The 27,293-nt window shown below is 41.2% G+C and overlaps 1 protein-coding gene across 1 annotated transcript; it reads right to left on the reverse strand.

The window, feature by feature from the left end:
- Nucleotides 1-1,976: 1,976 nt before the first annotated feature.
- On the reverse strand, nt 1,977-23,290 carry LOC148032210 (uncharacterized). The gene is made up of 10 exons (XM_087682863.1): nt 22,878-23,290; nt 22,021-22,121; nt 21,700-21,804; nt 21,484-21,594; nt 20,095-21,402; nt 19,329-19,778; nt 19,120-19,224; nt 18,688-19,020; nt 18,448-18,573; nt 1,977-2,701 (listed from the first exon to the last, which is right to left on the reverse strand). The coding sequence occupies exons 1-10, from the start codon at nt 23,020-23,022 to the stop codon at nt 2,543-2,545; spliced, it is 2,943 nt and encodes a 980-aa protein (XP_087538989.1). The 5' UTR covers nt 23,023-23,290; the 3' UTR covers nt 1,977-2,542.
- Nucleotides 23,291-27,293: the final 4,003 nt, after the last annotated feature.

Genomic DNA, 27,293 nt, shown 5'->3' on the forward strand with positions numbered 1-27,293 from the left:
TTCCCAGAAGAAGTGCAAACAAATGCTGACTACACTACAAATAACAGGTTACAGGACCAACTTAGCCACTAGTAGAAGACTGTCACAAGTTGGATTTCTGTGGCAAGTCAGGAGTGGACTGAACAAAAATGATGTGCACTGGAACCAGTGCCAAGCCAATGACAATCATTGCATATGCACCCATGGACATGCACAATGACTGAACAAAAATGATGTGCACTGGAACTAGTGATATGCCAATGACAAGCATTGCATATGCACACATGTACATGCACAAGTGCATGCAGAGAGAGAGAGAGAGAGAGAGAGAGAGAGAGAGAGAGCAGTTTGCCCACTGACTTATGGCAGCATGCACTATACGTCTTTCTGAACAGACAGGCATGCTCTGCCACCATCCTCATAGAATGAGGACTATACTACATTAGGCCAAGTATAACAATCCCCCATAGGCTGCCATGATAGTATAAGGTCCATCATAGTGATGAAGCAATAAGCAAGTGAGCATCCCTTGGCACAATAGCTACCTCATCTGGAATGTGATACATAGAATAGCCAAAGCATTACAGGTTGGTTCAGAGGGTGAAAACAGACCTAACAATCAAAATCATGAACTAATGGGAAGTATTATGACTCCTTTGCTTCTCATGCAATTTTTGAATTTTCATAACCCACTGATAACGTAATTTCTAACAACTTGCAGATGGTATTGATAACTTTAACGTCTCAGAATGCATCTGTTTCTTTCCAATGGACCAATAATATAACAAACTAATTTTCAACAATCTTAGACCTCAAGTTTGTAAATTCATAGTCTCAGTATAAATAATTTTTATCAATCGCTCCAGAAAATAATCCCCTTCAGATATGAACAGATCTGTATCCAAAAGTCAAGTCTCAGTATATTTTTTGTCATTCAAATGGAGATCTGTGAAGCTCATTATTATTGCTTTTCATCACCCTGTGACTTTTATACTTAACTTACAGCTCTCTACCGAACTGCTTAAATTAATCCAAATAATTCACCGGCTTGAAACTGTAGCTTCAATTTTAAACCATGTTAACAACTTCTTTATCCTGACTTAAATTTTTCAGGCATTTCTCCTCACCCCTACATTGAATCCAACATATGCCATGCATGGCTGTCCCCTTACCTGCTGCTGCAACCAAAGAAGAACATCAAATCCACAGTTGTGTGGATCCTGCACAAATCAGGAGTTTGTGAGCATGAGGGTGGATCCCTTCAATGCTCATGCTTGCTTCAACCTTTTGCCAACTAAGGTGGACTCATTAACCTCCCACTATTCAAGTCTGTCTCATTGCATCATTGCCATCCTGCCACCATGCAGGGGTGGGTGGGTGTGTTTGGGGGGGGGGGGGGGGCGCGTATGTTGCATTAACAAGAAACACCACCATAATTCACATCCGGCCAGTCGATCTACACTAGCTTTTCAATACCTTGCCTTGTATTTCCTGCAAAAGACACTTCAGTCATCTGTGAAATCAGAGGCTTGCCCTTTTAGCAAAAGAGGACATTTCTCTCCTCGATGAGGTCTTTATAGGGTAACTGGCTGCTGTGAATCAGCTGATCACGCCTCAACTCATTTTTAACTGCTATATATCAGACATGTTATGTCATGTTGCACATGACACTTGATAGACCATAAGGTCAAAATTTTTCATTACTTTGAAACAAACACGTTACATAGTTCTTTCAGTAAAAGAACATTGAAAGCAGCTGTAAGTCTCTAGTCCAGAAAGCTTAAAAAATCTACATTCTCGTCACCATCTTTTTCTGCAAGCCCCAGAATGAAGACGTAGTCAACCTCCGGCCTCCACATTTTCCTGTTATGAAAACATGTGTAGGAGATGATACTGGCTTATGAAGTCACCTACCACAACCCTTTGCCTGATGGCTCCTCCCATACAAGATATAGATACCTGACCTTACTGTCAGCAAAATCTAAGTAAGTAGATAAGTGCCCATATTTTTGGTTTTTTTTTTTTTACAACCATGACCTGCAAGTCCTTTGTGGCAGTGGCCAACAAGACTGTTCACCACAAGCAAGTAGCAGAACATTTAAGGGAATATCTTCCAGTTTGTCCCATAAAAAAGACAATTCCATTCCTTTGTACACTTGAGGATGTCTGCAACTAGCGATGCTCTGAACAAACTGATGATCGCTTTTTCTGTACCAAGTTCTAGATCCCCAAAGCTTTGACAAGACTTCAAATACTCCATCGATACAACTCAACAGCTCACATCCTCTTTCCGAGTTTTCTCTTGCAGTGGATCCTGATCTCCAAGCCCGTAACTTTGTGTAATTCTTGCTATTGGAGATTAGACATGCTATGCTGACCTTGCTATACACATCGCAACAAGTATGGGCAATGTGATCCTACAGAAGTAAAGCCTCAGTTGCAATCCCACTCTACCTCAGAGTGTGAGAGAGTCCTTGAAAATAACCAAGGAGTAAGCATTCTGCTGAAAAATGTAGAACACAATTATAATTATCTGCAAGAATGGCACTAAACAACCAACCCATTAGTACTCATGATCCTCCACAATCAACCGGCTTAAGCATGAAAGCTGCTCCAGTCCCATTACAGCCAAATCTTGGCAATCCTTGTCTTCGCATCGAAGAGGTGAACTCAACATATCACTCTGTTTGGTTAAAACTTGCAACATCTCCTTAAAAGCAGTCTGAGAAATGAACAGAGGGTCTCATTAGTAGCAATGCCCTTCCATTATGTAAGCAAGATACATCAAAACTATCAACATATCAAGCTTCATCGCATCAGTACTGCAAGCAAGCATATTTAAAGGTTCCATACCACAGATATAAAATCCTAAAAAGACTGCCAAATGACCATCAGGAAGGAATCTCATAGGCCATAAAACAAGATTATGAAATAGCATGACAAAACATGAGACTTATTTTGAAAATGCTCAATAACAGCAGTGACGTAAATCATGGCAAGGAAAAAGGTTGTGTAAATGAGAGAAGTCTGTTAAGCTACCTCAAAATTAGTGTTAATGTCAAATTACAGGTTACTATCTCTCAGCTCTATACAGCCCAAAACATTTTCTACATAAAGCTTGTTCAAAAACAGAACTCCAAAGGTTTTGATTCGCATACAGCTCAAAAGTTCCATATAGCCATCCAGTGTCTGACCACTCTTCTCATTCCAAATCATTCCCTGCATCCTTGCTTTTATCATCAGCATCCGTTAGCCCTGCCATCTCAGGCATGTAACCTGATTTCCAGCTTCATCAGCACCTGCCCCTGCTTTGGGGTTTTGCAAGAGCAACACAAACTAGCTTATGATGTCTCAGTCAACTTCTCCCTTGGAGCCTTCCAGTTTTTCATCTTACTATGCACTGTCTTGTGACTTTGGGGCGAGCCTCTTCCCACAATGCAGAGCAAGACACGCCTTTTTCATCATCATTTCAATTTGGACCTCAAAAATAAATGATGCAGGATCTTGGGAATATATCAGCGAAAGGTATTGTTCCTCAAGGAATCTCTCCTCTACACATTTATCCATTGGAATCCATCTGCTTCAACACAAACAACCATCGACTCACCCAGAATCTATTAAAGATTTGGTCACCTCCAAGACGGGCATGGGCATTTACAGGGCAGATTAGGGCAGTTTATGCAGTCATAGCATGTTCAGGAGCAGATCAGGCAGCAGTTTGGCAGTCACCAGCACTTTGGCCAGCAAATTAGGCAGACTGATCAGGGTGGACAGAAAGACAGTTTTGTCACATGGCAGGCAGCACTTTTGTGGCAGTTTTTATATTATTTTATTGTTTATTGCAGTTGACCCAATCACAGCAGCAGTTACTGGCTAACCTGATCATTTTTTATTACAGATCAGAATTACTTCAATTTTTTACAGGTTGAGGGAGATCTCTGACCGATTATATACTCACACAGCCCTTGTATATGTCTGCCTTCAGTATTCAGCATTCATTCTCTGCAGTCTTCAGCGCTCGCTCGCTCTCTCTCTCTCTCTCTCTCTCTCTCTCTCTCTCTCTCTCTCCATATTCACTTCTTTCTTTCAGTCCAGTCATGCGTTTCCGCATTCATTGCACTTTGAAGAATCAAGCCAAAGGGTTTACATTTAGACTTTTTCCCCATTAAGCTTAGGTTTAGATCCTTATTTAAAGGCAGTACACGCAGTACATTCACATCTCCTTCCCTAGGTTGTTTCTCTTTCCTACAAGCTATCTTAGATCGTTCTCTGGGTTTTAGGCCTGCTGAGTTACCCTTATTTCCCTCTCTTGAGGACCACTTTGCCTTCCAATTCTGCACTTCTGGGAATTACGCCCATGTATCCTATACCTCCCATCCACCCACGAGTGAGTATTAGCCTACCACATGTGAAACCAGCCTTCCTTCCGTGGATGGGTGGTAAATCCCTAATTACAACTTAATTACAGCAGCAAACAATAATTGCGAATTTGAAAATACAAATTTACCTACTGATCTTAGACAATGCACAACTGATTGGCCCCAACATCGGCGACCCTTTTGGTATTTCTTTAGCTTTATTGAAGAAGAAGTTGATTTACAATGGGATTCTCCCGATCCCCTTCGCAATCCAAACTCCCCTTGTTGTCCAAAGTGACTAGCAAGTCTTCAATCTAATTTGCCCCTTGATTTGAGCACTTAATTGGCCTTCACCCACTTCATAGACGATGGAAATGCCCCAAATTCAATGGCTAGCTAGTTCTCCACCTGAATTTAGCTGAAATTCACCTTCAACCCTGAAAAATCCAAGTCTTGGAGCTTCCAATTTCAGGTACGCTTCCCGAGGCTGTCGCTAAATCCTAATATCTGCTGTAAGTTAGGGTTTACACCAGAGAAATTTGCAATGTCTCAACCTCCAAGGGTCCAAATGTTGAGATCTTCAGAGCAAGGCTATGAAATGGCTAGGAGATAAGAGAGAAAGCTATAGAGAGAGAAAATTCAGAGTTTTGTCGCGAAGAATGACTGAAAATCAATCAAATGCAGCTGCTGCACTACCACAACAGCATTAAATGTTATCGCCTACAGCTGAGACATCCAAATCAGCTGTCACCTTGTACCTAGATGAAATCGCCAGCTGTGGAGGGTCTGAATCTACAATCGCCTCCTCAAAACTCATTCGTGGCTGGCTGCAATGGCTGAAAATAGGCTAGCCATGGCTGCTCATAACTCTCCCACATTTGCTGTAGCAAGAATCATCTCGTTTTTTCTCTTCTTCGGCATTTTACTAGCCTGTATGGGCAAATTTGCCAAGTGACAGCCTTCCCAAATGGTTTTTCCAACATTATCCGTCATTAAATATTAATTTTCAGTCTTTAATTACTGACAATTAATCTAACAATTATTTCGGTGCCCAGAAAAATAATCTGACTAGCCAATAATTAAATTGACTAGGCATCTTTCACTCCCGAGTCTCTCTGTGCCATCTTTGACCATTAGATTAGCATTAGGTACCATTAAATGCCACATCTCTAATATCACCAACTGACACTTATGGCCAAATGAATGACCTAGGCCAACAATTGACACTAAGACTCTAAAGAGGATGGATAGATAAGAAGTTTGTGGACTTCGTCGTGCAACCATATGTAACACAAAAGTTAACAACACTAAATCCAATCTTGCTTTTTCAATTAAGGGCTAATTAAAGACTTGGTCATTGATCATAAGTGAGTTGCTCCACTAGACCAAACTTAAGTTCAAGGCTTGCTTTATAACTTGAGTCGCTTACTAGACGAAACTTTCAAATGATCATTAAACCTGAGGTGCAAACTTTCCATTGATGAACATTTCACGTAGCACCTTGTTTCTTTTGTGTTGTCTTTGAACCACATAGCTTATATACTTGTCCTCAGCATGCCCTAGTGTTAAATCCATCATTGATAGTATAATGGTCACCATGGTAAGAGCTAGCGGTACCGCAACTAGTGTTAATTTTAATTAAAATCTTTAAGTTCATTTTTCAATGTAGTATTATTTGCCTCCTCAATTGCCATCGCCACTACCAAGTGGTCTACCTCAAATTCAGCACCAAGTTGTCAGTGGTTTATTGCATTCAAGATCCATCCGACTACAACACATTCGTACAGCTTTCCTTGTTCACTCCTTGGGCACTAACACATACCTCACAAAAATGGTCGTTCATTGAGTTTATTCATGCATTCTCTCTTTTGTTTTCATTTTTGTTTCTAAGTTCATTTGCTAGTCATATTGTACATTGTTTTCTATGCAAACCCTACTATATCCTCATAAAGTCATCTCATAAATTAAGTTTCAACCATGGTATACTTCTTTCACCTTTTAGATTATGATTTTCTAGTTATTGTCGTACTCATTAGGCAACTTCAAATGAGATAAGGCCATAGATATAGCCATCCATACCAATGACCATGTTGTAGAGGCACAAGGAATGGTGAGCAAAAGGACTTCAAACATGGGAATGTTGTTCCTTGATGGATTGGAATAGGAAACATAACCCAAGCTAGCATTGTTCCCTAATGGATTGGAGCAAGAAATGCATTCCAAGCTACATTGATAATCCTTGTCTTGATTCCCATAACATTCGAACTGACATCTCTCTCTCTCTCTCTCTCTCTCTCTCTCTCCCTCTCTCTCTCTCTCTCTCTCTCTCTCTCTCTCATATTCCATAATGGATTGGAGCAAGGAACGCATTCGAAGCTAAAAGAACATTACTTGTCCTAATCACCCATAACATATTAATATTCCTTGTCTTGATTCCCATAACGTTCCAGCACACCTCTGTGTGTGTGTGTGTGTGTGTGTGTGTGTGTGTGTGTGAATATTGGTTAAAAGGCAAGAGACACAACACCAAAAGCTAAGACTTAGACCCCTGTTGAGAAACTCTTCACCTGCAGTTTGCGTTTTTGCGTTTAGGGTTTGCAGCCCCAAAAAGGAGCACTATCCTAAACTAACTGTCCCTATTTATGGGCCACTCTCTCATTCATTCCACACGGCTGATTCATTCAGTCCATTACCTCTTCTCTCCAGCCTCACCACTACCCTCACACCCCTTCAAGAGGACATTGCAGTTCGTGGTTCATGGCTATCATCATCATCATCATCTTCCTTGTGCTACGGCACCCTTGTTCCCTTGTATCACATTCAGTCCATGATTCAGAACTTCATCATTCCATTCATCAGAGTTTCTTCTCTTCTCTTCTCTTCTCCATGTTTGTCGAGTTCACTCTGTGTTCCTCCCCACAAACCCTACTGTCTTGCTGGTATGTCATCTTTTGATATGGTATTAGAGCTGGATCTGCTCACCTAGCAGCGAAGATCCTCCACTCCAATGAAGGCAAAGACCGGTGGCGGGTTCGGCATCCACTTCTCTTCTTCTTCCGCTGCATCAACATCTTGTTTTTGCAGGTTTCATGTGTTTTCAGCTTGCTGCCCACACCCCTTTCGCAGAGGACATTGCAGTCTCAGTTATGGCCTACGGTTCTGCAGTCCACTCCATCGAGAGACAGTGATTGTTTGATACCGTCTCCTCGTCAGTCCGCTCCTTCGAGAGACAATGGCTGCTCGACTCCTTTCTCTTCTTCGGCTACCTAGTCCGCTACACTGAGAGACAACGACTGTTGCCCACCTTTTGCTCATTCTGAGCCCCACCCTTCCCCACCCTCGACTACTCAGGTTTGAGAGGCTACCTCTGGGAGCTCTTCGGCAACCCAGATACCTTCTTCAGCACGACCGGCGGCACTTCCTTCATCATCAGACATTTCAGAGTCCGTGATCCATGAGTTTTTGGATTCCCTATCTACTTCAGAGGGGGATGTTATTTCTTTGCCCTCAAAGGGAGCATCTACTTCTTCAACTTCAGCGGGGGCCCCTCCACCTCCCACCTCAGAGAGGAAACCTACTCCACATGAAGTTCTTCACCCATCCTCTACTTTCTTGGGGTGGCTGTCTTCAATCAGTCATCTCTTCTACTACCAGGATCTTCAGGTACCACCTAGATCGGGACCTCTGAGGTTCAACCGCAACTTGGTGACGAGACCTTCGTATTCCTTCCAGCAAAGGGGCGCCATCCTAGACCAACTGTGCCTATTTATGGGCCACTCTCTCATTCATTCCACACGGCTGATTCATTCAATCCATCACCTCTTCTCTCCAGCCTCTCCACTACCCTCACATCCCTTCAAGAGGACATTGCGGTTCGTGGTTCGTGGTTGTCATCATCATCATCTTCCTTGTGCTATGGCCCCCTTGTTCCCTTGTATCACATTCACTCCATGATTCAAAACTTCATCATTCCATTCATCAGAGTTTCTTCTCTCTTCTCTTCTCTTCTCCATGTTTACCGAGTTCACTCCGTGTTTCTCCCCGCAAACCCTACTGTCTCGCTAGTGCGTCATCTTTTGACACCCCCGCCCTCAGTTGAGAAACCTCCAACAAGGGAGGCAAGGTAGTCCCAACAAGGGCAATGGCGAGGTCAAACCCACAATGCCATCAGCCAACCATCATAGTCAGCATCGTTCTCAACATTAGAGAGCATCTCTAGACTCTGACTGGTCTACAAAGACCCACGTCGTCTCCTTAGAGACGTTTGAGGATACGAGTCTTGTTCACATCTACAATTGCCTCCCGGGAAGGTGACTGCAAAGGCCCACTAAGTACTTCACCTACTCCTTGGATTGAGAACAATGGAACTACTCATCATATGACCCCCATCTCGAACATTTTTATCTCCTAAGCCCCTACAACTGGGATAGTCTGGGTTGGAAAGAACTCCTCAATTAAGATTCAGAACCAGCTCATCATGAACCTAGATGTCATCCCAACTTGAAGATTTGAACTTACCATACTTCGGTCATTGTGTTAGAAAAACCCCTCTTGAGAACCTATGCACCTATATACTTATATAGATGAGGTTCACCTACCCCATCTCACGACCCTCCCACACTCCCTCTCTGGAATAGAAGAGAGGTGAAAAATGACCCCATCACCTGTACTAGCAGCCTGGAAGGAAGGCCCCTACAACCATTGTCGGGGCCACATAGATGGAGCCTAAACCTGAACTTGGAGAAAAGGAGGACTCGCTGAGAGAGTCATCAACCTGCGTCACCATTCCAACATAGCACTTGTAGATGAGTAAAGAATATTTGCATGTTAACCATTAGGAGGAGATGCCAAAGGAGCGATGATGAGGGAGATACAGAGAAGATGAAGAAAGACAAGGAATAGTTAGGGAGAAAAGTATGCCAAAAATACAGACTCACAAGGATTGCGCGAGTTCCAAGCAGTAAAGAAAGCACATAGAGAAAAGATCACTAGTAGACCAAAAATAACCAAAACCAGCCTGAAAATACAGTTGCCCAACCTTGCACAAGAGCAAACAGCCAAAACACAAGTATTGATCAATAAAACACTCGCAGCGGACACCAAAATGCAGATTTGGAAGGTTCAGTATAACAGGTCCCCAACCCTAAAATAGCCCCAAAAAGCTGAAAACAAAAATGGCGGTCTACAAAACACGAAGGAGACGAGACAAAAATGATCAGAAGATGATCACCCACGCTGTAAGTCGGTCGCAGCAGTCAGAACAGGTCCAATCAATAGATGAAAAGTCAAAACTCAGACCTGAAACAGTGTAAAACAGCAGTAGGAACAATGATCCTGCAATCTAATACGATGTCAGAAGTGGATGCAGTGATGCAAGCATGTGGAAAACTGCTGTAATAGACTGCTGTACACAAGAGAGAAAGAAAAGAGAGAGAAACACTGCAAAAGATAAAAACACTGCACAAGGAACACAGAAGCAAAGAGATACTCATCAAGAAATGGAATCCATATACCAAGATATGAGATAGTACAGAACCAATGTGAGTCACCGGCTGTGAAAACACTGGCTGCTGGCACCTACTCCTCTCCCTCCACTAGAACCATGCAAGTGAAGAATGATCAATGAATGTGGAGGAGAAGCCTGAATAAATAGGCAAAAATAATGCCATAAATCATGTCAAGTCGGCCAGCAATAAATCTATAATGACCATCATAAAATGCCAAGAAAAATGCCTAAATAATCAAGATAATATCTTGGTGCCCTAGCCCGCTGACATGCACAGACTCAGCCATGAACTGACATATCTGCTAACAACCTCTACCAACTCCCCGTCTCACAATGGAGTCCTAGGGTGTAGGAACTGGAACATCATAAACATGGCACGCTATGTTGTCCACAGCAACAATCCATGAGTGCCTTTGAATCGAGGTTGTTAACACTTTGGTGTACATCCTCAACCAATGCCTAACTGCATCTATTCCTCCAAGGACTCAATATGAGGCATTCTTTAGCCCTTGGCCTGTAGTTTCTCATTGTAGAGCCTTTGGGAGTTGTGCATATACGCACATGCCTAATGATAAGATAGAAAAGCTCACTCCATGGTCTCCTTATTTTTGTAGGATACTCCTTTGAAGTGAATGCCTACGATCCTCAAACAAACAAGGTGATTGTTAGGAGAGAGAGAGTTTTTTACGAAAGGGATATTATGCAGTCTTCTGCCCCGAACTTTGAGCCGATTCCTCAACATATTCCATCAAAGATAGTGCATTTTAAGAAGAGTCTACTACCCACTCTTGACCTTTCCGCAACCCATTACTATGCTAGTACCAACAAACCATGTGGGATTCTGGGAACCTTCCTCTGGATTCTACTCCAAAGGGCCCTAGAAGATCTACCCAACTTGCATCTCAAGCCTCATTTGTGTCGATGTTTACAACTGATTACATACCACATACCAAGTCGGATAATTGACAAGAGGCTCTTCAATATCCTCAATGGCGAGAGGCCATGGAAAAGGAGCTAGAGATTATTGACCAAAATGAGACTTGGACCTTGGTGGATCATCTAAGTCATGACAAAGTCATCGAGACAAGATGGATATCTTGTCCCTAGAGTAATATGTGTTGTTTGTGCAATTCTGACATTAGGACTACTATAATTTTTAAAAACTAGCAATATACTCATGGTTCAAGAAGAATACATCCACCAAGCATTATTTGCATAGGTTTCAAGTCAAAAACCATTAAATAAATCCAAAAATGCATGTATATTGAAGTTCAATAAAGTATGTGACATACATGTGCCTCATTGCAACCAAAAAAATCAATATCACATGCCCACATGATGTACATTTTCTATTCAACAAGAAACACTAAATATGGTGCTCAAGTAGTGCCCGCATGACTCAAGAAGCATCAAAATATGGGTGGTTACACTAGCCGCTCACTACACTTAGCCAATCTATCAAATGGATATTAAAAGTGCCTTTCTAAACGGTTATTTGAAAGGAAAAAACCATATGGAGCAGCCACCCAGGTTTTCTTTTGCTAACCAAAAAGATAAGGTCTTTTGCTTGCAGAAAGCTCTTTATAGGCTGCAGCAAGCACCGCGGTCTTGGTTTCAAAGGATAGATGAGTTCATTCAAACTCATGGATACCATTCTATCCCTTGTGGCCCGAACTTATATGTCCATATTACTTTAGAGGGGATCAATTATATCATTGAACGTAGATGGTTTACTTATTACTGGTTCAAATTCTACTGCCCTACCAAAAATTAAGACCAAGCTTTGTGCTACATTTGAGATGATAGACCTCAATTTGTTGTGTTACTTTTTAAGAATAGAGATAGTTCGATCGGCGGATGAATTTTTGTGTCACAGCAAAAGTATGCTCTTTACTTGTTGAATTAGTATTATCAAGATCAAACACAACCTATAGCCACATCTCTCAATTCAACTGTCCACTGATCTAAGGATATCATAGGTTGGCCCTTCAATGAGAGCACCTCTGGATCTATAGTACGAAAACTCCTTTGATTAATACATACTAAGTCAAATTTAGCATAGTCAATTAGTTTACCCAAGTTAATATTTCACTGCCCCTAGGATATCACATTGAATTGCATGTCTCAGTATTCAAAGATATTTGCAATATACCTATTCTTATAGGCTGACTTGTGGTTTTGATTTATGTTTCCAAGGATACACCGATTCTAATTGGGTAGAAGGTCGTAACACCCCACGTTTCCATGACAACTATCTAGGGCATGGCTTCCATTTCTTAGGCCAACCGTAAGCATGAGACAGTGGCAACTTTCACGAACAAGGCCATCTACCTAGAGAGCTTACTAGCCGCACTTTAGCTCCCATATACTATACCAATTGTTACCTATTACGATAACCAAAGTGGGATAGCACTACTTGGTAACCCTATCATCACATCTCGAACATAGCATATTGGCATACATTTTCACTTCACCAAAGGGGAGCTTGAGCCAAGCATCATTTGTCTAGAGTTTATATCTTCATTGGATAATTTACAAACATATTGACCAAGTTAGTCACGGGTACTCCAATATTCACTACCCAAATCAGCTTAAATGCATCCTCCCCTACTTCTACAAATAGAGGGGAAGAGTGCTTCCCTCTTGCTTTCCCTCTTAGTTTAAGAGGAGAGGCCTACTTCTTGATGGTGACAAGGTGTTGTTTACAATTTTGTTTCAAACATTATATACATTGTACTTTGTATCTTCATTCGCATCATCAAGATGACCATGATTGTAAAAGGGTGCTTGGATAAGTGAAAAATTTCCCTACAAGGGTACTATCCAAGTGGCACCATTACATCACATTTTGCATAAATATGATTACACTTGCATTGCCTCTTGCATACCTCTAGTGCATTTGCGTTCTATTCTTGTAACAAGCATCTCTGCACAATAATCCCTAACATGGTTTGCCTCCTTCTTGAACATTTTGCATTTATCTTGCCATCTTACCTTCAAATAACAATCTCTCCTTTCAATGGTCATGATTGAGAAACAACAAGGATAAATAAATGAATATGACAAATATTATCTCCTTGCTTGACATGGTTTGCTTCCTCCTTTACCATTTTGCAACTTTCTTGCCATCTTACCTTCAAATAACAATCTCTCCTTTCAATGTTCATGATTGAGAAACAACAAGGATAAATAAATGAAGAGGGCTATAATATTTGTCCCAATTGCACATGCACATGTATATAACTCATATGTAACATACACATTTTCCTCTTATTGCTTCATTGCATGTGAGCCCATTGATTGAGAGTCTCCCTCGCTTGCTTAGCTTGTCTAGCTTGCTTTCTGCCCTTCCTTTTTGCCTCTCCACATACTCACCATAGATGCTTTCCACACAACCTATTTCTTTCTTCATCGACACCTAGTAGTGGTTGGGATAGTATTGTTTGTTTTGTGAAGATCTTGGGACTGACCATCCCTATCTCCCCTCGAGGCACTATTACACATCAACCAAAAACTTTTTAAAACCCCTCACTTAATGCTAACTCTTTTGAAAAACACAACAGGCTACCCTCCCAAAAATAAACAAAGTGTTTCCATCAGTCTTTGTAGGACTTAGTAGGCCATTGGGCAGCCAAGGAGCACCCTTTGATCAATGTTCTATCCTCTCTCAGGTGACTACTTGGACTCCCTTAGTAATATTAACATCACCTCTGAAATCTTGGTAGGTCACTGGGCAGCCAATGTGCACTCTTTGCTCGATGCCTTGGCTGCTTTGGGGTAGGATGCCTTGGGGAGAAGAAAATAAAAACGGCTTGGGCTTGTTTAAAGTCCCTCTCTGGTTTTCCTTTTGGGCCTAAGAGAGGGTGTTGAGTTGAATTATCATTAGCTTTCATTAAACCCCAAAGCTAAATTTAATTAATGAATTTTAACTATTTCTTGGGAGACCCCAAACTTTCTATAAGAAGACAACCTACCCTCCCATTCAATCCAATCTCAGTTTTGCAAATTGCAAGTGTTGTAGCTTCACTATCCACACTCCATTCACGGAGAACATCAATCGCAGCTGTCCGTGACCTGTCGTCATCTCCTACCATCCGGCACCTACTACTAAACCTTCTGCTACTGTTCCAAAGCTATCTACTACTAGCGATTGTTGTTCAAGGTTGAAACAGCCTGCATTCAATGTTTTCTACCCTCTTGGGCTGCCATACAGCCTGCTCCTACAACCACCCAGCTGTCCACGACCTGTAGACTGCTGTATTTTGCTGCTGTCTGCTCCACCCTGCTTGCCACATCATCTTCAAATCTGCATTTTGCAGACTGCAGGGTCTGAACAGCTCCAGGTCATCATTGCTACCTGATTTTGCATTTTTCAGCCTCCTTTTGCCAATCTAACACTGATCCAACTACCACACTACTGCATTTGCTGCTGCCAGACATCTTCAGAGGCTGCTCTACTACGTTTCGGGATCCATCTAAATACAACACTCTCTCCAGCTCATTACCTATGCCTCAGTCCTCGAGACGAGAGTTTGAGGTACAATATTCATTCACTACATAGTGTCTTTGTTACATGAGCATTGTATTATTCACATTCATTCCAGATTATTCACAGTGTCCATTGTCTTTGAGTTACCCTAACCATACTTGTGTTCTATTATCACTTTGTGCTTGTCATATGATTGTGTTTGTGTTTTCTACATTAGGGCATTTCTTTACACATGTAGGATAAACACAACATGAAGGGTGCCAACACCATGCAAAGCATATACCTACATAAGAGATTTTGTACAAGGCTTGTACACCATCCTTGTGGTGACTCTCATTTATAGTGTTGCGCATAGCTGCTCACAAGGAGTTTGTTAGCAATCATGTGACTTGCACAATCATCTCTATCCTATGACCCTCAATATAAGACAAACAAGGACATTACGAGCTCTGACACGGTCGATCATGTGTTTTGACAAAGAAGGCATCTATTTAGAACATGCATTTTCAATTTTAGGTATGTCCACGATGGCTACTTAGTTTCCAACTTTTGCATTCCTTTTTCAGTGGATTTGAACTACATTTATACTGGCCAAGATGAGGCAACCAACTGATCCAGTAGAGGCAACACCATTTTCTTGATTGGTTGTTCAAGTCAAAAAGCGTTTTTGGGGCCAATTTAACAAGGTTAGCTAGTTTGGGGCATTTTCAGCTATTTATAGCAAGGTGACTTGGTGGCAACCATCATTCACAAGCTTTCTGCTGCAAATTTCAGCACACTCCGACACATAAAGACTCTCCTCCATCTTCCAATACTGCCTTCTATCATCAACCTGATCCAATGCCCTCACTAACACCTTGGGCTGCATGCAAAGTCTGATTAGTCCTCTTTGTATTCAGTATTCTTTTGTCACAAGCTTTCTGCTGCAAATTTCAGCACACTCCAACATAAGGACTCTCCTCCATCTTCCAATACTGCCTTCTGTCATCAACCTCATCCAATGCCCTCACTAACACCTTGGGCTGCGGGCAAGGTCTGATTAGTCCTCTTTGTATTCAACATTCTTTTGGAGTCCAGTGCAAATTTTCTTCTTCCATTCTCTTCTTTCATCGCAGTCTCTCTTCCTTTCTCTCTCCATGTACATGTTTCCTCTTCCATTGCACACGCACTTGTATCATCGCCTAAGTGAGGACATAGAGGGTTCCACAAGAGGAGACCACATCTAGTTTCTTGTTTAGAGCAGATCTATTGCAAAGAACACAAGCTTGCTACTATTTTTAGGCCTTCTGTGAAGTGTGTGGAGCATCTACAATTTCTCTTTGCAAAGTGTAGCTGATTTCCCCTCTCTTCGGCCAGCTTGATCCCAAAACGCAAGAGTATTTTGTGTGTTTGCAAATCTATTCGAAGAGTTATGAAGTACCGGTTTAATGGGTTTGATGCACAGCCATACCCTGTTACATTCTCGTATATAGTCCCTAACCCACCATGGCATGAAAAATAGTTGTGCCATACATTTCCATATGCAATCCCTAACCCACCATAGCATGAAAAACAGTGCCACCACTAAAGTATCCTAGCTGCCCCAACATTGCATGCATCCAAGGCTATTCAAAACCCATTGGATTGTCACTACGAAGATGACCTTGCAGTTGGGTATCCAATCCCATTGATACCATTTGCTTTTGTTAAAATACCCTTTGGTGCATCTTAGGTTGCAATGGCTGTCCTTTGGGTGCTTCTTGCTGCCCATATACCCTTGAAGATGACATCTTTCTCTTGTCCTTGCTATTCATTTCATCCAATAACTTAATGGGCAACAATCCAATAACTTAATGGGCAACAAATACACGTGAAACATGTGGTTTTCTAGATAAAGCATCAACCACAATGACCTTACCATCCACAGCCACTATCTAAAAGTGGAACATGGATAAGAAGTTGGCCTATCCCAGATGCTTCTCAAACAGCTTTGTTTGAGTGAGCAAATAGCACAAAGTCTAAAAGCCTAAACAATAAAATCATCACCTAGCAAGTAGTGTTTCCATGCAACAAGAGCATAGATGATAGCTAAACGCTCTCTCATAAACCCACTAATCCTTTTCAGTACCCTATAAAACTCCGCTCTCATAGGACACGCATCACATTGTTTCGCAAAATCTTGTCAAAGATAATGCAAAATCAAGACCAAACTTGAAGTACGTGTTTCCTTCAACTACTTGAAGGCTGCAATCCCTTTTTCAGCCCATGTAAAAGGAACTCTCTTCTTTTGTAGATCATTAAGGGTAGAGGCAATCTCTATGAAATAGCAAATTGGACTCCATCTTACTTGGTTCCATTCTAAAACTATCTCTAGCAACTATGCCACAAAAAGTGAATTTTCTCTAAGAAGACTGCAATTATCTTGATATTAATGACCAATCGATGCTTAAGAAGTTCTTGAAAAGTTATAATTAGACACTTCCTATGCTTTTCTCTACATTCTTCAAATGAATGGCAATATCATCAAATCTATGCTAACGAAAAATCATGTCCATAATCCGATTGAATGTTGTTGGAGCATAAGTTATATGATCCAAAAACAAACGTCTAGAGCAACAAGACACATGACATCATTGCCATCTTGCACAATAGTGACAATGGGAGTATGATATACATATTAAAGTCATATGAACTAATGGTCATGACTTATCTAGAGGATGCACTCTTCTACATGCTTCCTTTGGTGCCTTGTACACAAATCTTGACGTTGTACTCCTTGCATCCCACTCTTGGACATTGTCATTCATTAATGCAAGTGGCATTTTGATCTACAATGCCAACTTTAGAAGGGAAGAGAGAATACCAGAATCCATGTTAAAATCGCATTGTGTTAAAGAAAGCCATTGTGATCCAAGATGATCCACGATCATGTTAAGATGGCATTTGTGTTAAGAGATGGTCATCCCAAATAATCCCACGCATCATCAAAGCAAGGGAAAAACATTCATCACATTATGATAACCACTCATATTTTATACTTCTTAGAGCTGCATGCAAGATACGGGGAGTGTAAGCGAAATAGATGCTTTAATTGGTTAAGAAAAACCAATAGTCCTCACCATTCTGCAGTGCATACCAGCTGGTTTTGCTATTGGCTTTTGATGTCGGCATTTAAGAGAGCGGATTTGCAGAAAATTCATGTACATGGCAATAAAGTCATGCACATGCTTATGGTGTGCTATCGTGCCAAGTTGACAAGAAATTCGATTCAAACCATTGCAAATAGGCCCAAAAGAACACAGGTGACCTTGATATCTTCTTGGAACTAGAACAATCCAATAATAGAAGGCATTTGTGTCATCTTCAACAAATGATTGAATAGGACAAAAATGTGAGAGACCCAGCTTTCACAAATAGTTCATACTTCTAAACAAAAAGCCCTGATCCAAAACCAGCTGTAGGAAAATGAGATGTTCAACAAGAACATAAGTAAATAGCAATCTAAGCCTACAACACACAAAAGCATTACTAGAAGCTGGTAGGGAGGCCAAAACCACAAAAGAGAGTATTAAAATGAACAGCAAACAGTTCATATTTCGAAGCAAAAAGCCCTGATCCCAAACCAGCTGTAGGAAAATAAGATGTTCAATGCAAACATAGATAAATAAGAATCTAAGCCTACATGATGTCACAGCCAACACTAGAACACACATAAGCATTACTAGAAGCCGGTAGGGAGGCCAAAACCACAAAATAGAGTATTAAAACGAACAGCAAGGAATTACACAAGGGGCACTGTGAGACACTGGAGGAGCAAAGATATTACACACAAGGGACATTGTGAGATGCTAGAGGAGCAAAGGTTTCGCTCATAACTGTTACAAACACTGTGAGACACATGGATGTATCGACTTCTAATAACCATACCATCGTTGACTCATCTTTTTTAAACCATTTTAAACAAACTATAAATAATGTAACAGAGCAATTCTGACTGCAAGAAGCTATGTAGTTATCTACTATCAGGATGACAAGTAATAACTTCGGGCTTTCAAAGACCATCCAAAGCCAAGCACCCAACCAATACAGGATTTCGTCAACAGGGTCAAGACCAAAGAGGAGTGTTAATTAAGTACCTGCACATGGACCATAGCAAATGATCCTGCTCCAACATTAACACCAGGCCGTAAAGGATCGTCAATCCATAGCGCAACATGTCTATCATTTCGAGCAAAGAAACCACCAGGACTTCCATTAAGTCCCTTCAAAAGCAAAGTTCAAATCACATCAGAATAGTGCGTAGTAAGACTTAGGCATGTTCTCTCTTCCATTACTTTTCAAGTGCATAAGAGCTTTAAAGGGCTATAGATGCATACTTTCAGAACAATCTTCTCACGGGATAAATCCAGCTGAAAACCAAATGTTTGAAGAAATCCGAGAAGCAAAGTTCCCAGATATGGTGAGCCACCTGAATCCCAAAGAGACAACACCCTCTCAATGACATCAGCTGCCCTTCTTACATAATGCTCACCAAGACTCTGGGTGCTCGAATCACCACTTGAGCCACTAAAACTGCAACTTGAACTCTGAGCCTCAGAGTCATCTGAGCAATCTGATGAACAAGATGCTGGTGAAGATGATGCTGATGGTGAACCAGGTGAATCACTCAAGTTGGCGTCTGGAAGGCCACCTCTAGAGATAGGCACTCTCTGTCATGGAACAACAGCGTTTGATACAACAGAACTGTAACAGACCAACTTAAATGCCGAACAGTAAATGATCACGCAAATAAACATGGCAACACATACCTCCAAAAAAAAGGCCAGGAGAAGTGTCAACGAAAAGGAACCCAAACCACCAGAGTAAACGTTGCTCAGGCTTCTGTGATGCAAAAATGACTTCAAGAGTAATACCTGCAGCAGACAAGCTGCAAAGTTATCATCTAAGAAGTCTAAAAGTGTTAGGCTTAAGAGTGTGATATGAACAAGCAAATTTGAGACACAGTATATCAGCATACCAATGGAGCTAAAGCAGGCAGCTCTTGTATTTTTCGCAGCACATACTCACGAGCTGCACCTCCAGTATGCCGAGTCATAAAATTACCTATCCGTGGAGCTTGGTCTGCTGTGTCCATAACTCTGGTCTCTGGACTCCAGACGAAATCACTATTTCTCATCCCTCCAATTGTAATATCAATAGCAATTGCGGGTATTGAGAAGGCAGAATTTGTCACTAAACCAAAAGGCCTGCAAAGGCACTTTAAAACAGGCATGGATGCAGTATCCAAGGAGTTGATGCTTTCACACCATTCATAAGCTCTTAAAGCTGAAGCAAGTTCCCGTATTAGTGAGGCTGATGCTTGTGCAATAGACAAGTTCTCTGAAGAAGGCAGCCGAGGTGCATCGATAACAGCTAGATCAACATCACTGTGCTGCAAACACAAGCCAGTTGCAAAGGAACCAAATACCTGATCGACAACAACCACCAGCCAACAACATAGTTAAATTATTCTGACTGCAAAGTGTAAATATGCAGCTTTGAAACTGTCACTATCTACTACACTTTAAATCAGCCCAAAGAATGGATTTTTCAACCAGACCGTGAATCCTTACATTTGCTTCACTGAGTTGCTGCTGCTAGACAAAGATAGAGACTGAACAAAGACTTAAACCACAAAGGACAGCTAGCATGAGTTACTTATCATCAGGCCTGCAAGAAATACTTTCATCCTGAAACATGCAGCATCACCAAACAGAGACCTAAATGAAGAGCCTAGAACATACCTCTACGTCAGCGTCAGGCCACACCATTTTGACACCTTTGCGAACACAATCTATGGCAGCCTTCACATGCCGCTGTGTTTCTGCTGAGGGCCTAGTCAACCGAGCAAAATTGAGTATGTCAAAATGCAAGGCCTCCACAAAACCAACTGTTATAGGTGGTGGGCTGGCAGGCAATCTGGGTATAACTGATGGCATAAACAGTATGGGAAAGTGGCCCCTCTGCATAATTGGCTGTAATCCATCTGGAAGCATCTGACCATTGTTTACCATATCATAGACCTCATCAGAATCCTCAACTCTGACACCAGCAGTCTGTGACTGAGCATATGTGATGTTTTCACTGTTTGGAGGAATGAAAACTTGGGATAATAAGGTTGCCATATGACCCTGATCTGGCAATGAACCTTGTCTCTGCGTACAGATGGGGACAAGAACCTGACTGATCTGAAGCTGTGGCTGGTTGTCAGGCAGAGACTGCTGTTTTTGGTACCTGTTATCTTTGGGCCTATATGACCTGTCCTGACTAAGAGTCTTTGAATTTGGCCATCCTCGCAAGAACTTTTTCTGCTCATTCCACTTCGGTCTCTGTGGTTGAACACTTACATCTCTCTGCTGACACTGCACAGTCTGCGGCTGACACTGCACAGTCTGTACAGGAATCAAGATAATGTTCTCACCTGCTGGAAAATGAGATTGGACCTGAGATGGTAGCATAGGTAAAGTTACAACATTCTCTGCCCTACCCATTGGTAGATTTTGATTCACACCCTGCTCAATACAATTGATTGAACAGCTGTTTACTGCAGGATCATCGTCATGGAGTCTCAAAAGAACAGAGTTTTCCTGTAAAATTTCTGACCTTGCATCATTAGCTCGTCGACAAGAACTTTCATCCCAAGCAAACACATGTCCATTTCCATCGCTTGCACTGAAGTGATCTTCAGATACAGAAGAAATTCCAGGCACAAAGGAGGTGTTATACACCAATTCCTTGTCTCCTTCAGAGTCAAAACCTTCATTGTCATACCCATTCATTCCATCTAAACTAAGGTGACCAAACCTCTCACTTACTACTCCATCACCATCTCCTTGCGGAAAGTACAATTTCTCATTAGTAGCATCATCTGTCCATTCCTCTTCACCAGAATTTGTTCCCCGGCTTGAACACTCACTGTAGCAATCAGAATCCGACTTATTGAATGCTGAGGTAGGTGACTCTGGATCTTGGGCTTCAAGGGGAGGGTAAAGGGTGTTTCTGTTATGCTCTCTTTCAGATGAAGAATCAAACAAATGCAGCAATCTTTGAACCTATCAAAATAGGTAAATTTCAAAGCTCGAATCACAATAAAAAATCACTGAAAATAGAAACTCTGTATAGCTAAAAGATACCTGGCGGGCACTCAGTTCCAATCTAAACTTGTTGCCCTCAAGATGATCTAATAAATGACGGAAGCTCTCATAGTCCAGCGGAGCTCGTTCTGCCCGTCTACGGACTTTCACCTGACAAATTTTATTCAAACTTTTTAACAGAACTAGAACAAACTTAACACTACCTAAACATTCATCAGTTCCAACTCCAAGCTCAAAATCTAAACCTATACAAACCTGTGCCGGATATCTTGACACTGGATTCGAATACCTTCCAGATCTGTTGGAGTCCACATTTCCCCAGGCATAAGGATCAATATTGAAACCACCATCACTGGCAGCCTGAAAGTCAACCACAGATAATCATAAGCACATGATCAAATTGCATCATTCTAAAAGTCACAAACAATCTATCAGTATGCAAATGCGCAGTCCTCACATCCCTAAATGTTACAACAACCTGTCAACATGCAAGAGCATAACGCTTACTGCTTAAAACAAAAACTGTGCCACAGAAGATACTAGCATCTGTCACAGTACATTAGGCAGTGGCCAAACCTCAAATACACCATACAAGCGTCTCTCAGAATAGTTGTATAGGAAGAGAGGCATTCCACGTCGAATTGCACGCACTGAATCCTCATAATATGCTGGTAATCCTGCAATCAGGAAAACAGCACTTTGAGAAAATTGAATAACCACCAAACAACCATTGTGCAGTTGACCCAAGCACCACCAAACACCAAACACCAAACCAAACAGAAAAATGTCATATGGAAGAACAGTGAAATGAAGCAAAGGCCTGTTGCATGATGACACAACACAGGCAATTAACAAGCTTCTATGTTGCACACTTCATACATTGTATGCAGCAACGAAAAACTACAGGTGCAAGCAGTTAGCATGTGGGGCAACTGTAGCACATTCTGTAAAGCCATGAACACGCTTCGTATAAGCTAGCTCATGTGCCTCCCTTCCCCCTGCGCACGGAGCTATACTAATAATGTAATTTCGCCTTGTTGTGTTTGACGTCCCTGTGCTGATAGTTCAAGATGTCTATCCCACTGTACTGATATGTAAGTCTGTCTGTTTTGCAATCCCTCCTATTCTTGTTTAAGAGGCCAAATCCTTCTCTACAACCTTAACCTGCAGAATCCAAGGTCCAGACAGTCAATTTGCATCAATGTCAGGAGGGAATCCCGGCCCAGTTTGATGGTAGTGAATCTGTAAAGTCGAAGGTCATCCTTCCTGAATCCTCTGCATCCTGCCGCTGAACAAAGATTTATCATTTCAATTTGCCTACGCAACCTGTCCGTGGGAATGAGGGCTAAATCGCGGCTTAATCCTGCAAAACTGCAACTTCTCTGGGGCACACGAAGGAACTAGAAGCAAGAAAACGGCAACAGCGGACTCACCAAAAATCCTGCACTCCAGATCGGGAAAGGTATTATTGTTGCAGACGAAGATGAACCCCGAGAAGGCCTTACCGGCCTTGGCGGCTCTCCAGTCGAAGTCCGCGCGGCTAAGAGAGAGCTGCTGGTGCTTTTTGACGGCCACCATTGTACGAGGCACAACCTGCTATCGATGGCGAGGACGCTGAGGAGCAGACGAAGGGAAGGGGAAACTGAAAAAAGAGCGGTGCACGAGGAGGGCAAAGGAAGGGGGATATGCGCGGATGGCCAGGAAATATAACAAGCGGTCGCGGAAATGTTAAAATAACGGCCCTGTTCCTAGATAAAAAGGCTGAAGGTCCCCGGCTATGGCGATAGGGCTAAAGGCCTGGTTTGCAGAAAGAGGAGAAAGCGGCTTGTGTGGAAGAAGAGGAGGAAGACGACGATGATGTTGATGATGAATGATATAACAGCATCATGCATACATCATCATCCTCATCATGGCCATCATCCCCTTTCCCCTTTCAAAGTCTCGTGTTCCTAAGGCCTTCCCTAAAAGTAATAGGCTGCTTGCATTAAGAGACCATCTCTAGCCACTTAGATTAGAGACGAATTGTGCTAAATAGTGCCAACTAGCAATATCAATGAGCGGCAACTCAATCGATGTGATGATTACGTTAGAAATCCACAGTCAAGACTTCAAATCCTAGGATGCGTGGCTCAACAATGCCTTGCTTAGATAAGAGACCACTTGTGGGTACTTAGATTAGAGATCAATTGTGCCAAATAATATAAACGAGCAATAGCTCGATTGGTATCATCTTATGTGAGAAATGTGCGGTCAACACTTCGAATTCTAGAACGAACAGCTCCCCAATACCTTACCCTTGATGGGCAAATGATTGGGATGAAGCCCAATCACAATTATCTCAAAATTTTACACATTAACAAAAAATTGTGCTAAATAGTATCTTAGGTTATCAACCTATAGCATCATCAATGTAATGTAGCAGTGCACTGGTAGATTCTTGCTTCTCATCATTGTGCATGGATTCCTCCTTACATTCCTTATTATTACAACACTACCCTTGATGGGCAAAAGATTGGGATGAAGCCCAATCACAATTATCTCAAAATTTTACACATTAACAAAAAATTGTGCTAAATAGTATTTTATGTTATCAGCTTATAGCATCATCAATGTAATGTAGCAGTGCAATGGTAGATTCTTGCTTCTCATCATTGTGCATGGATTCCTCCGTACATTCCTTATTATTACAACACTCATAATTTGGCCACTCAAAATGAAGTATCATACTACTTACCCCCTTTACATCGTGTTTCACATCTTATTTTACATTAGACACGGTCCCACTTAAGATGTACACTTTTCTTTAAATGACCAATACTTGATATGTTGTAGCAAAAAGAACTAGTTATTAATAAGCATTACATGGCATGCCAATGCCTTGTTCTCCTCTTAAATCAAATGTAATATGGATTCAACATTAAAATGAAAGCCTACTAGACAAAGCTACTACCAATATGTTTTTTAAATGACCAATAAAAAATGCATTTCATACATAGTAATTACTAATAAGCAAGACACATCATATCATGCCTTATTCTCCTCTCAAATAAAACTCATTTGCATAAGTACTCAAGACAAATAAATAAAACAATAATGGTGATTCGTGCCATGTTTTACAAAATGATCTTACATGGAAGTCTATGATAGGAATAACAACGTCCTACAATAAACTCTATTCTATCATAAATGGCATTTGAGCTTTAACTCCCGTATTTTTTCTCCAATAAATTCTAGTTTTTTTATCATGTTGTAAGGAAGAGCGTGAATCATGATATGAAGTCATGCCTTGTGGCTATTCTCAAACTCACTCACATCATATAAGCTATTAATGTTGTTTGCAAACATTGTATCACGTGCATTAGCATTCTAGTAGTGTCAATGATTGTGTAAAATATAAAACATGAGCTAGGTGTACCTTGAAGATGCAAGATAGTGCAACACCATGCATGGAAGAGAGAAATTTGTGTATTACTCATGAAATCTTGAACCAATTGAGACTTGTAACTCCTTAAACATAACAAATATGTGAGGCAAAAACAAGGGCCCTTACTTCTCTAGCTGAAGTGCTTGGAAGTCATTTATATTTGAGTAGCTATATGAAGGGATTTGCATAGGGAGCAATTACAATAAAGTCAATCGCTTTTTTTTTTGGGTCATGCATCAAAAGGCCTACAATGTCAATTAGATTACTTGTGTCCTACTTCTTGATTATGAAGGCTTTAAATTTGCTATGTTCATATACAATCTCTCGTAATATTGTTTTATTACAAGCTTGGTAGTCCATGTCATTCTTCTTCAATTGTTGATACTTTCTTTTGAATTTTAAGCTTTTAATAATGTGGTTAAGTTGTTAAGAACATGTTTTCTTTATATACATAAAGACAAATTTTCCTCTTAAGGGTCTCCTAGTATCTTTAGAGATTGTCCTAATGAAGCTCATTCATGTGCCACAATGGTAACACACTTCCATCAACTCGTCCCATTGAATTTTAATCATGTAGTGAGAGCAATAAGACCATTCTATGCATTTGTCTTGTTTACGTCGTGATCGCGATAAGATACTTCTATGTGCTTTGTCATAAAGCTTCTCATCATATTATCTACTTCTTGCTTTAACTTAAACTATGACTAACAAATATATGACCACTCATCAATATTTTGTCATGTATATAACTAGCAAGTCTTTGCTTGGGCACACTCTATGCCATCACACAAAGTTGCCAGAAAGCAACATTGTGCTGTGATGCGAGCATACTATGAAGCATCATTGTAGGCAGTAAAGTTCTTATGCAACTTTGTTTTCTTGACTGTTGAGTTAGATGCAACGGAGCTTCTGTGTAGAGATGCAAGTTGAGAGAGAGAGAAGAGATAGAAACACATGATTTATGGTACTGAAGAGTGTACCTCAATAATGATTTTAGATAGGTATATGTACTATGTACAACTTGGCCCTTACGGGCAGACACGGGCATTGCCCTTTATCCCAACAACCTCCCCCCTAAAGGCAATGTGCCCAAAGGTAGAGGAAAAGAATTAGTATTTACAAAGCTGAAGAGACTATACCTATCCAATACCCATCATCTGTCGGCAATTGGAAAACCTCTCTGTTGGAAGACCCTTTGTGAGAAGGTCTGCAGGGTTATCATCAGTGTGCACCTTGACCAGCTCAATGCTCTTGATGTCAAGTACCTCTCTAATGAAATGATACCTCACCTATATGTGTTTTGTCTTTGCATGAAAGACAAGGTTCTGTGCTAACATGATAGCACTAACTATTATAGTGGAGGACAGGAACCTCAGTAATCCCAAGCTTAACAACCAAACGTGATAGCCATAAGGCCTCTTTGCATGCCTCTGTGGCAGCCACATACTCTGCCTCTATAGTAGACAATGCAACACACTTCTGCAGCCTAGATATCCAAGAAACCGATCCTCCTATGAAGGTAAACACATATCTTGAAGTGGACTTCTTGCAGTCCGCATGTCTAGTATAGTCTACATCCATAAAGCCAATGATAGATGCCTTTTGCTTACCAAAGCAGATGCATGAATCCTTTGTGCCCTTGAGGTATCTCATAATACCTTTCACTGCTTCCCAATGCTTCTTGCCAGGGTTTGCCATGTACCTGCTAACCACTCTCACTGTAAAGGCAATGTCTGGATGTGTAGCAACCATAGCATACATCAAACTGCCAATAGCTGAAGCATACAGAATCTTAGCCATTTTAGTCTTTTCATCATCAAATGCAGGGTTGTCCTTTGCACTGAGTTTCACATATGGAGGCAATGGAACTTTGATTGCTTTCCCACCCTCCATATTGAAACGTTGCAAAACCTTGGATACGTACTCCTACTGAGATAGATAGAGTAACCCCTTCAATCTAGCTCTGAGTATCAGCATCCCAAGAATGTGATTGGCATCACCAAGATCCTTCATGTCAAAGCTGCCATGAAGACTTTGCTTCAATGAATCCAAGGCATGAGTATCCCTGCCAGCAATCAGCATATCATCAACATACAAAAACAAGATAATCAGGCTGCCATCTACTACCTTCTTAGTATACAAGCAGTGATCAACTTGACTTCTTTGAAAGCCCAAAGACTACATGAAAGTATCAAACTTATGATACCATTCCCTTAGTACTCGTTTCAACCCACACAAACTCTGCTTCAATTTAGAAGTGATCGTCTCTTCGCCTTTAGCAACAAAACCCTCATGTTGCTACATATATATGTCCTCATGCAGATCACCATGTAAGAATGCAGTATTTACATCCACATGTATGAGCTCCATATCTTCAGTTGCAACAGCCAAGCCCAAAATGGTTCTTAGAGTAGTCACCTTGACT

Source organism: Lygodium microphyllum, chromosome 8 (assembly GCF_053477565.2).
Source record: "Lygodium microphyllum isolate KBCC chromosome 8, Lygodium_microphyllum_v1.1.10, whole genome shotgun sequence".
Classification (NCBI taxonomy): Eukaryota; Viridiplantae; Streptophyta; class Polypodiopsida; order Schizaeales; family Lygodiaceae; genus Lygodium; species Lygodium microphyllum.